Below are 15,456 nucleotides of genomic sequence, written 5' to 3' on the forward strand. Positions count from 1 at the left end.
AAAGATTAAGATTAATTGCTATATTTTTGTAATTTTCATTCTATTATGTAATTTTATTATTGTGTTCATTGAATTAAACAATGTAATGGATAACCAAATATTTTTGTTTTATTGTATTTGTCAAATCTTGTATTTTCTGCTATGAGACCTATTTGTATATGATAGTCACTGAAATTCTTTATCGTAGGTTTTCAACAGCCTCGATGTGTGCTTTATTTCTCTCCTCATATGTAATATACAGCACTGAAATTTATTTTGTATATTAACCACTGTAATGTCATCCAATTTCATAGGGGTGGTGTTTTGAAATCTTATGTAGATAGTGACCGTCCTCTTATTTTGAAGGTCAAGTGTGTAAAGTATGATCAATCTCGGGATAAAACAAGATTTGTATAAAAAACATAGCCAGAACGTGGTACTTCTAGATAGATAATATACAACTGAAGTCCCCGGGATTTATGTAAAGTTTTTCAAAATCAGGTGTAGACTGTAATTTTCTTCTTATTTTGAACGCCTGCTGTAAGGGGTGGGGAATGGGGATGGGGTGGTTTTTCGAAATCTAATGTAGACAGTGGCCTCCCAACTGTTTTAAAGGGTTCCATGCTAACTCAACACAGTGACTATTCAACACACCTTTAAAACGTGATATAAAGTCATTAAAAATGATGAAAAAAAATAAAATTTTAACCTAACCTAACCTACTTAACCCAGTTAATAAAGTTTTTGTTTCATCACTTTCCATGACTTTAAAGATGAGATGAATTATCATTTTGATGATTTATCCGGTCACCGTTTTAAAGATCTAGTGTGCTAAATTTCATTAACCTCGGAATAAAACTGTAGATTTGTATAAAAAACAAAACCACGCCACCCGCGCCTGTCCGCCACAAAGAGATACTCTCCTTTATATATTAGAAGATTACATTTTTGTAATATTTTATTGATTTGTCCTACTTGGGCCGTGTTGTAGCAAGTAGTCTATAACTTCAATTTGTTCTGCATACTACTAAAATAATGAATACACACATTAAATTATAATGGCCATAAATGAGAACCTTGAGGTACGCCAAAGGGCACTGAAAAGAAGCTGGACTAAGTTCCTTCAACTGAATCACATTGAATTCTACTCCTAAGGTATGAAGTGATCCACTGGAGTAAGTCACCGTGGATGCCTAATTGATATATGGCTCTCTGATACATTTTTTTAATCTCTCCTTGATAACTTGTCTCTTCTCACTTAAAAGTCTGCCACTAGGGTAGTAAAAAAAGTATCTTATTTCAATCCTACTTACTGTATGAATATTTATGTACACCTGCAAAAACTATGGTCCAAATACAAGGAAATTTAATACACTTTATTTTAGAGAAAGATACAAATAACCTGGTAATCTCTACTGCACAGACGCATTGTGGGCATGCTGAGTTTGTTCTACAGGTATTCTAATACAGCCATTGATCCCCGGAGCACTAGTGCGTGAAATTCGACAGGCATGAGCGGAACACAGTTGAAATTGGCTTCATTAGAATGGGCAGTTTCTTCGACTCATTTTTGTGCAGGTCGACTCGTATTTTCTCGTTGTTTTTCCTCCTTCATATAATCCGGGCCTCGTCAAGACCATATTAAGACGCATTAATAAATTCCTTCCTACAGACCTTATCTCAACCCGCCTCACAATGCTGCCCAACCAATATATATTTAAATTCCTCCTACTACCATCAAATGAAATTGTTGCAGGACTTAGCTAACAGAGAATTGAACCCGCAAGAATTTTTTTAAATATTCTTTTTTGTTTTATTTTAGGCCTTTCTTCCTCAGTAATACTCGAGTATCCGATACTAATGTTGTGTATTCACGTCGCAAACACCTTGACACGCATAGTTCATACACGTCGCTACTGAAATCAAAAGACCCTCATCACCACCATCTCTCAAAACGTCATAACTAGCTTTCGTAACCTCACTCGCTCCTCTGCTGATGCTGGCATTTTGTTCCTAGCATGTGATCTAAAGCACACGCATTTTTATAAAATATCTGACAAGCAATGAGAACTTGAATGAACTGAAGAAGAGACTATCATATTCATTGCTCCGCTATGTTTAAAGTCTCGATGACACGAGTGGTAACGACTTTAGCCGGCTGGTCTCGAGAGACTGGCATCACCGACGTGTGTCTGTGAACAAACCTCCACACATGTTGTATGGCAGTGGTCGCCAAGATATTTAAATCACTGAGTATCAGATACTTGTGTATCCCTGTAGAAAAAGGGTCTAACACTACATTGTCATTATCAGTATTGCAAGGGAGTGAATATGATATCTCTATTATACTAAAATAAAGTCACTATCCGTGTCTGTTTGTGCGCTTAGTTCTTCTCAATTACACAACTGATTTTCAGTATCATTTACAGAATTTCTACCAGAAGGTTTATAAATATAATACATGCATATTATTTTTATAGAAAGTAGAGAAAAGTCAAGCAACGCCGTCGGCTAGCATTAAATTAAATTCACTTTTTGATAAAAATATGTTTTTATTATCCATAAAATATTTACACATGTACATTTAACATTGGAGAAACACTGGATTCCATAAACTACATCTACATATTAGGCTCTCCCACATGTACGCTTCGGAACGAGCGTTCCGCGCGCCGCTTCAGGCGTGTAGAAAAATAAAGTTACATTAGTATAACGGTTTACAGCGCTGCCATCGTGGGATTTTTCTACACGCCTGAAGGGGCGCACGGAACGCTCATTCCGAAGCGTATGTGTAAATCCTACTATTCACTTTCTTGTCTTAACAGCTTACAAACGTCATAAGTAGGATTAGTCCATTCAAGGGTTTATTTATTTAAGAAACTATTTTATAATGTCGTTTCACAGAATTTGAACAATTCATCAAATTTAAAAGTTAATATTCAAGTTCTGTTATTATCTAAGTACTGTAAAACGACAAGCCCATGATGAAATAATAACCTGAATTTTAACTCGTTTAATTTTGACAAATTGTTCAAATTCTGAGAAATAATCCATCCTTAATAATTTCCTTCACATCAAACCAAAGAAAAATATTATAAACAACTTCCTTCACATCAAACTAAAGAGCGTTAACAAGAGCCTGGTAGTGTGACAATTGATTTGCGGCTGTTTGAGCTTCCGTTTGGGTAACCGTCACTCATTGTGGATCTTCATGGGGTCAGTGAACCTGGAGGTGAGGATGTAGAAGGCAGCAGGAGCAGGCACGAGGGTCAGCAGAGCCCCGTGGAAGACGGGGTCCTTGAGGCCGGTGATGGAGACGATGCCGTAGGCGTGCAGCAGCCAGTGGCCCAGCAGGATGACTACGTTGCGCACTTCCGTCACCGAGGACACCAGCATGGCCACGACAGACTGGTCGATCTTTACAGAGAAGTGCGACGCTGACGACATCATGGACAAGATGATGATGATGTAGGGGAAAGAGTAATCTGAAAGTAATCATTGCAATTTTACAATATTCATTGTCATTAAGTGACTTTGTGATATAGATTTATTTCCCATTCTCATCTGACAAATGTTAAACCGTGTAGAAATGTCAATGCATGTTTGGCGTGTATCCGGTGCCGAAGCCATCAATGACACTAGGTCCTTTTTTTTTTTTTTTTTATTTTATAGTGAATACCTCACAAGAGTCCCAACTGCTCCCGTCTGGAGCCAGTGAGACTATGGCATCCCCAATTGGGGGATGTTGTGAGGCTGAAGGTAAGTGGGGAAGGGAAAGAGGAAGGTGGGGAAGTACCTGGCTATTCAGATCTAGTCACTAAACACGGCTAAAGCCATTTGGAGCAACGTTTCAATTCTGAATGGTGGTCTTACACCAGGGCGATACTGGTAGTATCTTCCACTCTGGAACGTGCCGCAAATATACTATATATTATTTTAATTAATTAATTGTGAAATAACACAAATTAATCAAATAAAATTTATTTGCGCACGCTGGGTTCGAACTCGCGACCTTCGGAATGGCAGTCCAATGCGTTACCACTGGACTATGCCGGCCGTCCTTGTAGGATCTTCCATTAAAGTACCGGTAGAACAAGGACAGCACTCCCACCTGACGCCTGTTCTCAAAAGATTGCAATCCGTTTGTTAACGCACATTAAGCGGGCAGTTCATGCGCTGACGGCAATGTGTAGCGGGTGAAATAAAAGGTTACGTACAAAATTATAGATTTAGCTTTAAATAATGTACAAATTTGAATGTAATTTTCTACGTATTACTAACCATACCCAGCTATGAAAGTATAGTTGGGACCTTTCCAAAGAGATTGGTATACAATATTCATATAGAAATATCGGATAGCAATATCTTTTACGCTATTAACCCCTCCAGCGTTTGAGGGTCATAAATGACCGGGCGTTTATATTTTATAAAAATATTTTTATCTTTTTTTCATGCAGAAACACGTAATTTTTTTAACATTAGATAGAGAAATAATAATTTTATACTGAAATCCATTAATAAAATCCTAAAAATTGCCAAAATTAATAATTCATATTTCACACCGCTATCGTAACAATCGGTTTAAAAATTATTTTTTAAATGAACGAGATAAAAGTGAATTTACAGTTGTCTTACAAATTCCCCAAACAAAACAATTTTTATATGATTGGAGTAAAAAATTAAGTAAAAATCTGGTTAGCATTTTTGACAACATTTTTCACATTTGATATTAAAATTTAATTATTTAGAAATAGTAATGTTTATTTTAAATATAGATCTACCCTTCTCACTATCAAACACCAGTAGATGGAATGGGTAGAACTACCTTTTCCGCACAAAGTGGTTAAGTTATTTTTTATTAAGGATTTTTTCAAGTAACTTGGGGGTACAAAGCTTTTTATTCCATAAATAAAAAAGTAATTTCATTGAAAATATGAAACCAACATTGATTGCAATGCTACTCACAGATGAGTCCCGCTCCCACGGCGTGAATGAATATGAGGATAGGCAGGAAGTAGAGACCGCAGTAGACGGCGAGGATGGAGACGGTGGGCAGGAAGGTGGCGAACACCACGCAGCGGTACAGCAGCAGCAGCGCTATGCACAGCGCATACATTATCAGCACCAGAGTGTACCTGTAACACACCACATTTGATATATTGTAAGACCCGCCTCCGTGGTCGAGAGATAAGACTCTCGACTAGCAAGCTGGTTCAAATCCCGGCTGCGCTAGTAAATTTTATTTGATTAATTTATGTTATTTCGCAATTTACTCATTTAAAATAACGTAAAGTATATTTGCGGCACGTTTCAGAGTGGAAAACACTCTCAGTATCGCCCTTGTATAAGACCATTATTCAGAATTGAAACATTGTTTGAAATGGCTTTGGCTGTATTTGGTGACCAGATCGGAATAGTCATGTACTTCCCCACCTTCCTCTTCCCCATCTCATTTCCCTTCCACCACCTTCAGCCTCACAACATACCCCAATTGGGGATGCCATAGTCTCTGGCTACAGACGGTTGGGATCTGTTGGACTCTTGCGCGGTCTGCCAGTCGGAGAACATCAGACAGCCAAGATCACTTAAATAAAACACTTAATAGAAGTACTCACAGAGGATAGACAGCCTCCTGCGTGCAGTGCAGCGTGGTTTGGTAGTTGGGCGTGGGGTTGTGCAGCAGGGTGTACCAGTCAGCTAGACCGCCCACGCGGCAGGCACGCACGCTCAGCGAGCCCAGCGGGTCGGAGAACAGCAGCGTGATAACACAGGCCATGGCCACCTCAAACAGCGCACACACGTGCATGGCTATCAGGTGGCGATTGAAGCTGGGAGTGGAACTTCATCAAATCAATTAAATTGAATCTCTTGGAATGTGGACATATTTTGCATTAATAGCCCTGTTCACACACTGTGCTCCTAGCTTTCGAGGCAGTTCCCAACCAACAAAATCAATTGTAACTATGTATAATAATATTTCAAACCATTGCTCAATACTTGTTTGCACTCGTCATGCGTTGAAGGCTTCGTAGCGAGTTCTGAGCTAACAACTATGTCCAGATACCAAGAAGCTAGTGCATGAGCTGTTCCCAATTAGCTAGAAAGTTAATTACATTGATGGGAGGGTCCAAATGTGTTATTAGAGTCACAATTGATTTCATACACTTTATTTTGCTATTTTGACTGCTTAATCATTTATTTGCTAGTTGGGTATGAAACGTGCGTATTGCGTGGACTATCCAGACAGAGCTAATGCTGCTACATAAATGGTAAGCATTGATACTGCTTGTTTGTCAGTTACATGATTTCATCGCCGTTGGGGCAAAACTCACCAAACCAAAACACACATTTTTGAGATACTACAAATTTGAAAGCTAAAATATAAACATTAAAATACAATTTTTAGTTTTCTAAGTTTTATTTACCCGCATAATCTATTTATATAAATAAAAAATATCAATGTTCGTTTGTTCAAAATCTTAAATCTTAAAGTTCTACACCGATTGCTTTGAAGTTTTGACACAACGTTGCATTTGAGTACGAGTGTGTTTTTATATACCTATCTTATATAGATGTCACCTGTAATAGGTAAAAACATGCCTTTTGAAAAACAGGGTAATCTGTTGGACGTAAAAGCAACAGGCGCTATTGTACATTTATTTGAATTTCACTCTTGTTTTCTTGAATGATATGGAAACTAACCCACTTTCCGACTTCCAATCGAGCTGAACCTCGGCAAATAAACTCGTTGTGGATGACAATGCATTCTATGATCTTCTAGTGGCAATCACTCACACAATCGGACATATAGGCATTTCTCTGAAATTGACATTACAGCAGTTAATATACTCAATAAATGTCGATCCTACCCAATTGGAATTTGGCTATTGTTAAAAATTTTAAATACATCTATTAATAAAAATATTATTATTTTCTTTTATACCATACTATGTAAATTTGCATACTTACATTATTTTTATTTTAAAGACAATTTATCTTTCTACTGATAGGTAGATACTTACAATTTGAATGATATAAATTTATACATCATAATGGAAATTAAAATATATTTATGTTAGGTTAGAAGAGCTACATTTTTAGAATTTTTATTTATTTAGCTAAAATCTGTTGAATCTCCAATTTAGTGAGATTTAGCTTAAATCTATTGAATCTCCGATTATGAAGATTTAGCTTAAATCTATTGAATCTCCAATTATGAAGATTTAGCTTAAATCTATTGAATCTCCGATTTAGTAAGATTTTGCTTAAATCTATTGAATCTCCGATTTAGTAAGATTTTGTTTAAATCTATTGAATCTCCAATTTAGTAAGATTTAGCTTAAATCTATTGAATCTCCAATTTAGTAAGATTTAGCTTAAATCTATTGAATCTCCGTTTTAGTAAAACTTTTACAATAATTTGTTAGGCAATGGACAATACCTTTCTCTCTTGTAAACAATGTCGATGAAGAACCAGTGCAGCACTAGGGCCAGGAGGGCCATGAATCCGAGGTAAAGCCAGTCGTAGAGCAGCAGTTCCTCCACGCACGGGGTGCAGTGGCCCGAGAAGCTGGCGCGGTAGCCCCGCGGGCAGGCACCGCACTCGCCCCACGTGCCATTCTCCCACTGCGAGCGCCCGCAGTACTGTCCCGGGCACGTCTGGATCAGAGTCATGGCATCTCAAACCTGGACAACAACATTTTATATCTTTACAGTGTGCAATACACAGCAAGTACATAATACTAAAACCAAACTAAGACTATCCATAAACCATTATTTCGAGACAAACAAAGATTTTTTTTTTGAATCTCTTCAAAATTGATTTTAAGATATTGAATCATGTTTTAAATTTGAAATCTCGCAAGATTCCAAACTGCTCCCAACCGTCTGGAGCCAGTGGAATACGGCATCCCCAATTGGGGTTGGAAGAGGAAGGTGGGGAAGTACCTGGCTTTTCAGATCTGTTCACCAAACACGGCCAAAGCCATTTCAAGCAACAATTCTGAATTGTGGTCTTACACCTGGGCGACACTGAGAGTATCTTCCACTCTGGAACTTGCCGCAAATATTCTATATACTATTTTAAATGAGTAATTTGTGAAATAACGCAAATTAATCACATAAAATTTACTTGCACAGCTGGGATTTGAACCCGAGACCTCTAGCTACCTGGTTCGAGAGCCTTATCCATTGACCACGGTGGCCGTCAATGTTAATGTCATTTGAATGGTATGGCTTAGATAAGTTTGGCATATATTTACATATACAAATTTGTGTTCTCATCGGTATTATTATAGAGTAGTTCATAATCCTTTTAGCCAAAAAATGATGCCATCGAATTGAGCTTTGAATAATCAAAAATACTGATTTCGGTCCAGCGTACGATGCGATGTTCGAATGTTTGGTAAATAGACACCTAATTACCTTAATTTTTATAGGCACAGATTCCATAATCTATATTTCAGACGTATATAGTTGTTTCATGTAGTAATTAAGTTGAAACGAAGTATAATTTCCATAAATTATACTTCGTTTCAACTTAATTCCTACATGAAACAACTATATACGTCGGGAGAGATGGTAAAAGACGCATTAAAATACCATTTGTATTCAATCAAAGTTCAAAGTTTCCCTTATAAAACTATTCCTTTGCCGCCATCTTGGCCTTTTTTTAGTATGGATTAATGTTAGGTGAAAGTATAATTTCAATTTAAATATGCATAAATTATTTAAATATAATCCAAACTAAGAACCTATGTTGTGTTCTGTAGTCATTGTTGAAACAAAGTGTAATATCCATAATCTTTACCTAAAAGTGTGACAGCGATAGTTTACGAGGTAAATAATTATCATTACGTAAAGGTCTGCAAATACACATCCTCAACACTATATTACAAAACCTGGAGAACTTATAACAAAATTTGATAAACTTGTCGAATTCCATTCATGCTAATATGCACAAAAATTATAAATAGCACTTGGTATTCAGCGGAATTCGACAAGTTTACCCACTATTCGAAGGCGGTGTTAGAACCCTGAGACTTGGTCAGTGACCAGCAGAGGTGTGCAAAATGGGTACCCAAAACCATTTGAAATGGATTTATTTGAAATAAAGCACATCTCTGGTGACCAGTCACCCTAGTTGTAGTCGTGCACATCGCTCGGGTCCATAAAAAAATGGATAGTGTAAAGGCTTGTTTTAAAATTATCCTTATTGCATCGCTATAAATGATCGTATTTTTTCTTGTTGTTATACAGACCAAATCCGACAAAACGTGTGTTCGAACAATTTTGAACAAAGAATTCAAACTCACCCAAATTCTGTTAGAAATTGTCTATTTTAAAGAAAAATTGTCCAGTAATATTCTCCTAAGCAATATAGCATAAAATTAGTGTATTAAGGAAAAAAGTTTGAGTATTATGACATTTGTCAAATATACAGAAATTGTCTTCTCACATTTTTGACAGTAAATGAAGTATTGCCAGATTGCTAAACACTTTCACAAATTATATTTATGTTTGGAAGTACTAGCGCAATAGCCATATAATTAGAGCTTTGGGCACAAACACACTAGTGTCTGCCATAATCAGAAATAATTGATAAAAATGAGGTTGAATGAAATATTTAAAGAATGTCACCGAAAGGTCTTGGTCGTGGCAGAAGGAAACAAGTCGAAATGGATGGAAAAGGGGATGGGGAAAGGACGGCCGGATGGCAGAGTATCTAGATTAGCCCTGTCTAGTTAAATTCATTTTAAAAATAACGCCACGTAGCGTACGTCACAAATATGGAGATGAACTTAACAACCCAACTCTGTTTAAACTCCTTGTACAAGCGTTCAAACTCGTAAGCGAAACCACGGAGAATTTGTTGTCAGAGGTGTTGTAATATGGACATAATTCAAATTTAAATATTTGGAACTGGGCTATTTTTGTGATTGAAAAAATGAACCTGCCCAGCATAGCTGAGAAGCAAAATAGCTTACTCTAGAAGAGTCTACTAGACCAACAAAAGGTAAAACGCAATGCATAGTGCCCATTTCGCATTGCGACACAGTGCGTGGGCCTTTTCATAAATGTGCACGTGAACCAAACTAAAATTGTGTTGGGGTTATTTTTATTTTTATGCCGTGTCTAGTCTAATTTAGTCTATGCAGAGTATTCTAATATACTTCCCTCAATTTGTCAGATTCAAGACAATAATTTAATTTCATTTTTACTCCCCACTACTCAACTAATACATCGTGATACCTACCAATGCAATATGGGCATGATATTAGTTGAGAAAATCACAAAAAAATTAATGTGTAAAATTAATAAATAAAAACAAATAAACCTTGTCAGCATTGCAAGCAAGTAGCAATTCTGCCACGAGTTTGAAGAGTTATATAGGTAGACTCTTTTAGGGGACACCTAATATAGAATGTAGTTAATAAAAAAACGTTTTACTTTTCCTGAGAACTGTCGGACGAAGAATGCATGCTTGTACCAATAACTTCTCTATTTATTTGGCTTTTTTTTTTAATAGGAGAAAATATTTTTTAAATCAGCAAAAAGTAGCATCTTTTGAATCATCATTCTTACGGGCACAAATGCGGCTTTCTCGGGGACTGCGCCGAACAGACTGAAATGTTAGATTCTTACTAAGAATTATGGTCTGAAGTCCAATCAGTGGCGGATCCAGGGGGGGGGTCACGGTGGTCATGACCCCCCCCCTGGGCCCCAGCCCAGGGGGGGTCATGACTACCTAGGTCCTGGGCCCATCCAGGACCTAGGTGGACCACTAATTAAAATTGTTAAACATAATGTTTTTATATATTTTTTGTCACAATATAAATTTTATTCAAGTACTTTCAATATTTAATTAATTTAATATAATACTTTTTTTGACGGCAAACGCATTATTCGGGAACGAACACATCAAAAATTCGAATGTTGCGTCACCGCGCACCGCCACCGGCGCGCGCTTCGGCCGCCACCTTTCATATTATTATGACACATTTCGTGTAACCACGTGTGACGCTTGCGCGCGCTTTGTTTCGACTAACGTCTAGCGTCTAGCAAAACCTAACCTCAATCGGAACGACTAAACTTTATTAATAAAGTGTTTACTTTTATTTGTTTACTAAGTTAAAAAAAATAAGTTCCAATATAAGTAATAGTGTTCTTAAAAATTGTTGCTGCAAATTCAATTCATTACAAGAAATGGTAAGTAATCTAATCAGTTTCTTCATTATGCCAGTGTATGTGTATTTAAACTCAAATGTTATTTGTTAATGTTCTAAGGCTGGGGTTAGACTCGTAAGTTTTTTTCCTGTAAATCGCTCTTGAAGGCGAGTTTGGCCAAATTCCCAAATGTAAATGACACCAAAAGTCACTTAACGTAATTTTAGTAAGTTACAGAACTTATTCTTTCGGAAGTTTTTTGACAGGTCTGGACAGGTCTAACGCGCCCGCGCGAATTACCAGCCTTCCTATACTTCCTAAAGCAATTCTTAAGGCGAGACACAACCTCGTTCATCGAGGTTTTGCCCAAGGCTAACATTTTAATTTATTTCGGCGAAATTATAATTGAATTTAAAAAAAAAAAAATTATGCCGCACGAGGGATGCAAGTTATTTATATTTTAGATTAATAAAACAATACCTTACAATTACTATATTTTACGTTCAACGATTTTAAAACTTTATAACCCGTGTATAACTATAAAGTTAGCGGACTTAGCGGTAAGTACCAGATTTTATTTTTCTAGATGATGAATTAATAACTTCGGAAGTGGACACATTTTTAATATTTGTAACAAATTCTTCAGAATCAATTAAAATGAAGGCTAAAAGTGTGGATAGATTTTTTTACTAAGATTACGAAAACGTTAGTAATTTTTTTTAGAAATGCATAATATTATTTTTAATGATGGATTTTGAATGATTTACATGAAAATGTTCCGTCTCCGATTATGTAAATTCAGTATTGGTAGATCAGAGTTAATATTTTATAAGAATAATTTTTAAATATATGTAGCTGTGAGCTGTTCCTTGAAAATGTCTAATACTGAGATTTGTTTGCCGGGGTTCGAACCCGCGATATCTATTGTATTTGTTTTAATTATGCTCTTTTAGGATAAATTCAGAATAGCTAGATGCAAGTTATTTATTTTAACCTTTTTTTAAGTGTATGTATCCATAAATTGATGCATCTATTGTAGAATATATTTAAACCTAGCTGTGAGTTGTTCCATCATCATTTCTAATATTGAGATTGGTTTGTTGATTTGTTTCCAAAAAATTTATTTGTAAATAAATTTTACAAAAAATTTAGATGTGGAAATTTGATAAAGTGTATGTAAATTTGATAAAAGTACATATACCTAGTTTTGTAAAAGAACGTATTAGTTACATTTTGTTAATATATATACATATTATATTTAACTTAATCAAGTTTCTTTTTATTAATATTTATATGTACCTATTAATAATTCACTTTCAGAATATTTTTGTTTGGATTGTAAATAAATAAAATCAATTCAAATTTTATAAATATTTACTTTTATTAGCGTTCCCCATAGTTTGAGGATTGTCGATAATATTGACTACGCTGCCGGCTCGGCCGCTGCTGGCAAAATAGAATGGATGGTATTCATCCACCAGGTAACAAGGTATTAACAAGCGTATGGAAGCATCGGCGAACGGAGATCTCGCTGGGCGCTTCTTACGTATTGCAAGCACCGCGTCATGGCAACAATATTTATTTCAAATTACTTGCCTCGTGCAAATCAGGCCAAAATATGACGGTGCAAGGCGCTCGGTTTTAAAATTTATAAAGCACAAGAATCGAAATATTTCCAGCGTTTATATTCCTCTTAAATATGGAAGTACAGTACTTACATTTATTAATAACATTTGCTGCACACGATTGGTCCTAAAGGAGTTCAAATTTTTAATTCATTCGGCCTCACTATTGAGAAGAGCACGCTGGAAGGCATTATTCTACTCTTCGATAGACTGGATAGACACTTTATACCTACAGTGAATATTACAGTGGAACGATTCAAATTCTTTACCAGGAAGCAAAGAAATAACGGTCAACAAGCTGTTATTATTTGTCTATTTTGTCGTGACAAGCAAAGTGTTACAATAATAATGTCGAGTCAAATTCTGCAAATGCAGAATGCTACGGATATGGTTGGCGAGTGGAAACGTTTTAAGCAATCATTTCTTTTATATATGATGGCGAATAACTACAACGAGGAAAAGGAAATTCAAAAAGTTGCAAGATTCCTACACACAATACTATGTTGAAGACACACCTGACACCATGTTATATTGTGGTGAAATAAGAACACGATTAATAATTGTAATCTGTACTGTATTGGTTGACAATTGACATTACACGAGCCTACGCCGCCCGGGCTTGCGGAGCAAAAGACAATCTTAATGATATATCTAGAGTTACCATATCCAACAATACCTACTTTTTACTTGTATATATTATTATCAAAATTAAATTATAACTTCTTGTAACTGTAACTGACCGGACCTAAGTCCTCCATCACAACACAAGCAAGCATTTTCGGCTTTCTGTGGTGGTGGTAGGAGTTATTGTTGGGTTATTCGTAACCCGGGAATGTTTGTCTTTCTTAAAAAAAAAAAAAAACTTGACCACGACTACGTGACCCCCCCCTGGCGCCAAAGCTGGATCCGCCCTTGAGTCCAATCAATTACAAAATCAGCAAAAATTAGCATTTTTGGAACAATCATCATACTTACGGGCACAAATGCAAGACCTGGGTCCGAACTTTGAAAGCGTTTTTCTCACGCTCTACTGCGCCGAACGGACTGAAATTTCGGAATCTTACTAATAATTATGGCATGAACCTGAATCAATAACAAAATATTACATTTTTGTAAAATCATCATTCTTACAGGCTCAAATACTTTATACCGAATCTAAAACCGCTAGGAGTTCGCGCTCCGTCACGCTGCAGTTTGGCTCATGGGCATTAAAGCACCTAGAAAAGTATGGAACCGGGTGATCCTCTCCTTCAAAAAATTGTGTGTGTACACCGCCTAAGCCCACATTACCTGCATCACAGTGAATAGTAAATGGCAGTGAAAAATCAGGGCAATTAAATTAAAGCCTTCTTTCATTTCTTAAAAGAGTTGTCCGCCTCCGGAGACCAAGAAATATTACTCTCTATTTATTTATTTTATTTCTAGAGCCAGTGAGTTTGTTAAGGGTGCGGCTATGGCAGAAAAATCCGCGATAAAGCGCATAGGCCAATAAAAGCTTTTATCTGTTTTGAATTTTTTGGGGAGGAGGAAAGACAGATGCCGGCAGTGAGCAAAATCAACTGTAAACGGGTTTTCCGCTCGTGTTCCTCGAGTCTCACGCCGTGTAGGAGATCAATGCTGCTATCTCTGTCGAGCAGATTCTTGTATTATAACACCGCGTATCTCAAAAAATACGAAATTATTTTTTTCCGACTTTATTTTAAAACTACAAACAATTTTTTATCAATCACCAACCCTTTTGTACGAAGTTTGGTAACAACGCGTATCAAAGAATTAAAAAATTAAGAAATATAAAATATAGTCGAAAAAGATAATTTCGTATTTTTTGAGATACGCGGTGTTATAATATAAGCGACATTGTGTAAAACAGAAACTAAGATGTCCAAGGTAGTATATCAAGGTACAAATTGAACGCGTTTTAAATATGTTTTGCAATTTACAATGAGGATTGCATGAATGAGACACAGCAGGCGTATTAAAGATAATATTTTACCTCTCCAAGCTCTTAATTTCCTGTTGTTTATTTAAATGCATTTATTGAATACCCGTCAGTGCAAAAATAAAAAGTATTTCTTACCTCCTCATCCAAATCTCAAAACTCCAAGCTTCATTATTCAAGCTTCAAAGGCCGAAAATTATTGTTCGTTACATCATTCGGCGCCTGTACGGAATGGATTCCGCAATCAACACAACATATTTTTTAATTTATTTTTTATTTAATATTTGAAAACATATATTTTTACATAGATAAGTATACAGGATAAAAAAAGATATAAAACAATAGAAATGAAAGTAGCCTTTCCTCACTATAAAGAGACAATGCTCTTGTGTTTGGTGAGATATTTGAGATATTATCACATATTTGCGCATATTTCTTCGGCAGGGCGCCCGTTTTTTATTTGATATTTTGATATTTGGTGTTTGGTGTTTGCGTTCGGGCAGCTTCGAGTTCTACCGAACATAACCGAACGCTACCAACAGACTCGTATTACATTGCCGGGTGACGAGGAGCCATTCTGTCGCTCCTCGGTGCCAGACCCGGTCAAAGGCCTTGGATATGTCTAGTGCGACCGTTTGGGTCTCACCGTGACGTTCCAGGCACCGCCCCCAAACATGCGTCACATACACGAGAAGATCACCGCACGAGCGGTTCCGCCGGAATCCGTATTGACGGTCGTTGATAATT

At 36.5% G+C, this 15,456-nt stretch overlaps 1 protein-coding gene across 2 annotated transcripts; it reads right to left on the minus strand.

Moving 5' to 3' along the window:
- Positions 1–2,511: 2,511 nt before the first annotated feature.
- Positions 2,512–9,439, minus strand: LOC149409053 (JNK1/MAPK8-associated membrane protein-like). 2 transcript variants are annotated; one of them, XM_089650180.1, is made up of 5 exons: positions 9,294–9,439; positions 7,421–7,665; positions 5,595–5,807; positions 4,945–5,114; positions 2,512–3,464 (listed from the first exon to the last, which is right to left on the minus strand). In XM_089650180.1, exons 2-5 carry the CDS (start codon positions 7,651–7,653, stop codon positions 3,172–3,174), a joined length of 909 nt encoding a protein of 302 aa, XP_089506306.1. In that variant the 5' UTR covers positions 7,654–7,665; positions 9,294–9,439; the 3' UTR covers positions 2,512–3,171. The 2 variants fall into 2 exon arrangements, with proteins under 2 accessions (XP_089506306.1, XP_089506305.1); XM_089650179.1 differs by having other exon boundaries at positions 5,595–5,819.
- Positions 9,440–15,456: the final 6,017 nt, after the last annotated feature.

Source organism: Hesperophylax consimilis, unplaced genomic scaffold, assembly GCF_061612785.1.
Source record: "Hesperophylax consimilis isolate HC1 unplaced genomic scaffold, BYU_Hcon_1.0 scaffold_37, whole genome shotgun sequence".
NCBI classification, from domain to species: Eukaryota; Metazoa; Arthropoda; class Insecta; order Trichoptera; family Limnephilidae; genus Hesperophylax; species Hesperophylax consimilis.

Excerpts from the sequence above, each read along its gene's own strand:
- LOC149409053 (XM_089650179.1), bottom strand. The coding sequence starts at position 7,653 with ATGACTCTGATCCAGACGTGCCCGGGACAGTACTGCGGGCGCTCGCAG. Across the intron at positions 5,115-5,594 it reads CAGGAGGCTGTCTATCCTCT|GTACACTCTGGTGCTGATAA; the intron begins GTGAGTACTTCT and ends GGTGTGTTACAG. Across the intron at positions 3,465-4,944 it reads CGTGGGAGCGGGACTCATCT|ATTACTCTTTCCCCTACATC; the intron begins GTGAGTAGCATT and ends GATTACTTTCAG.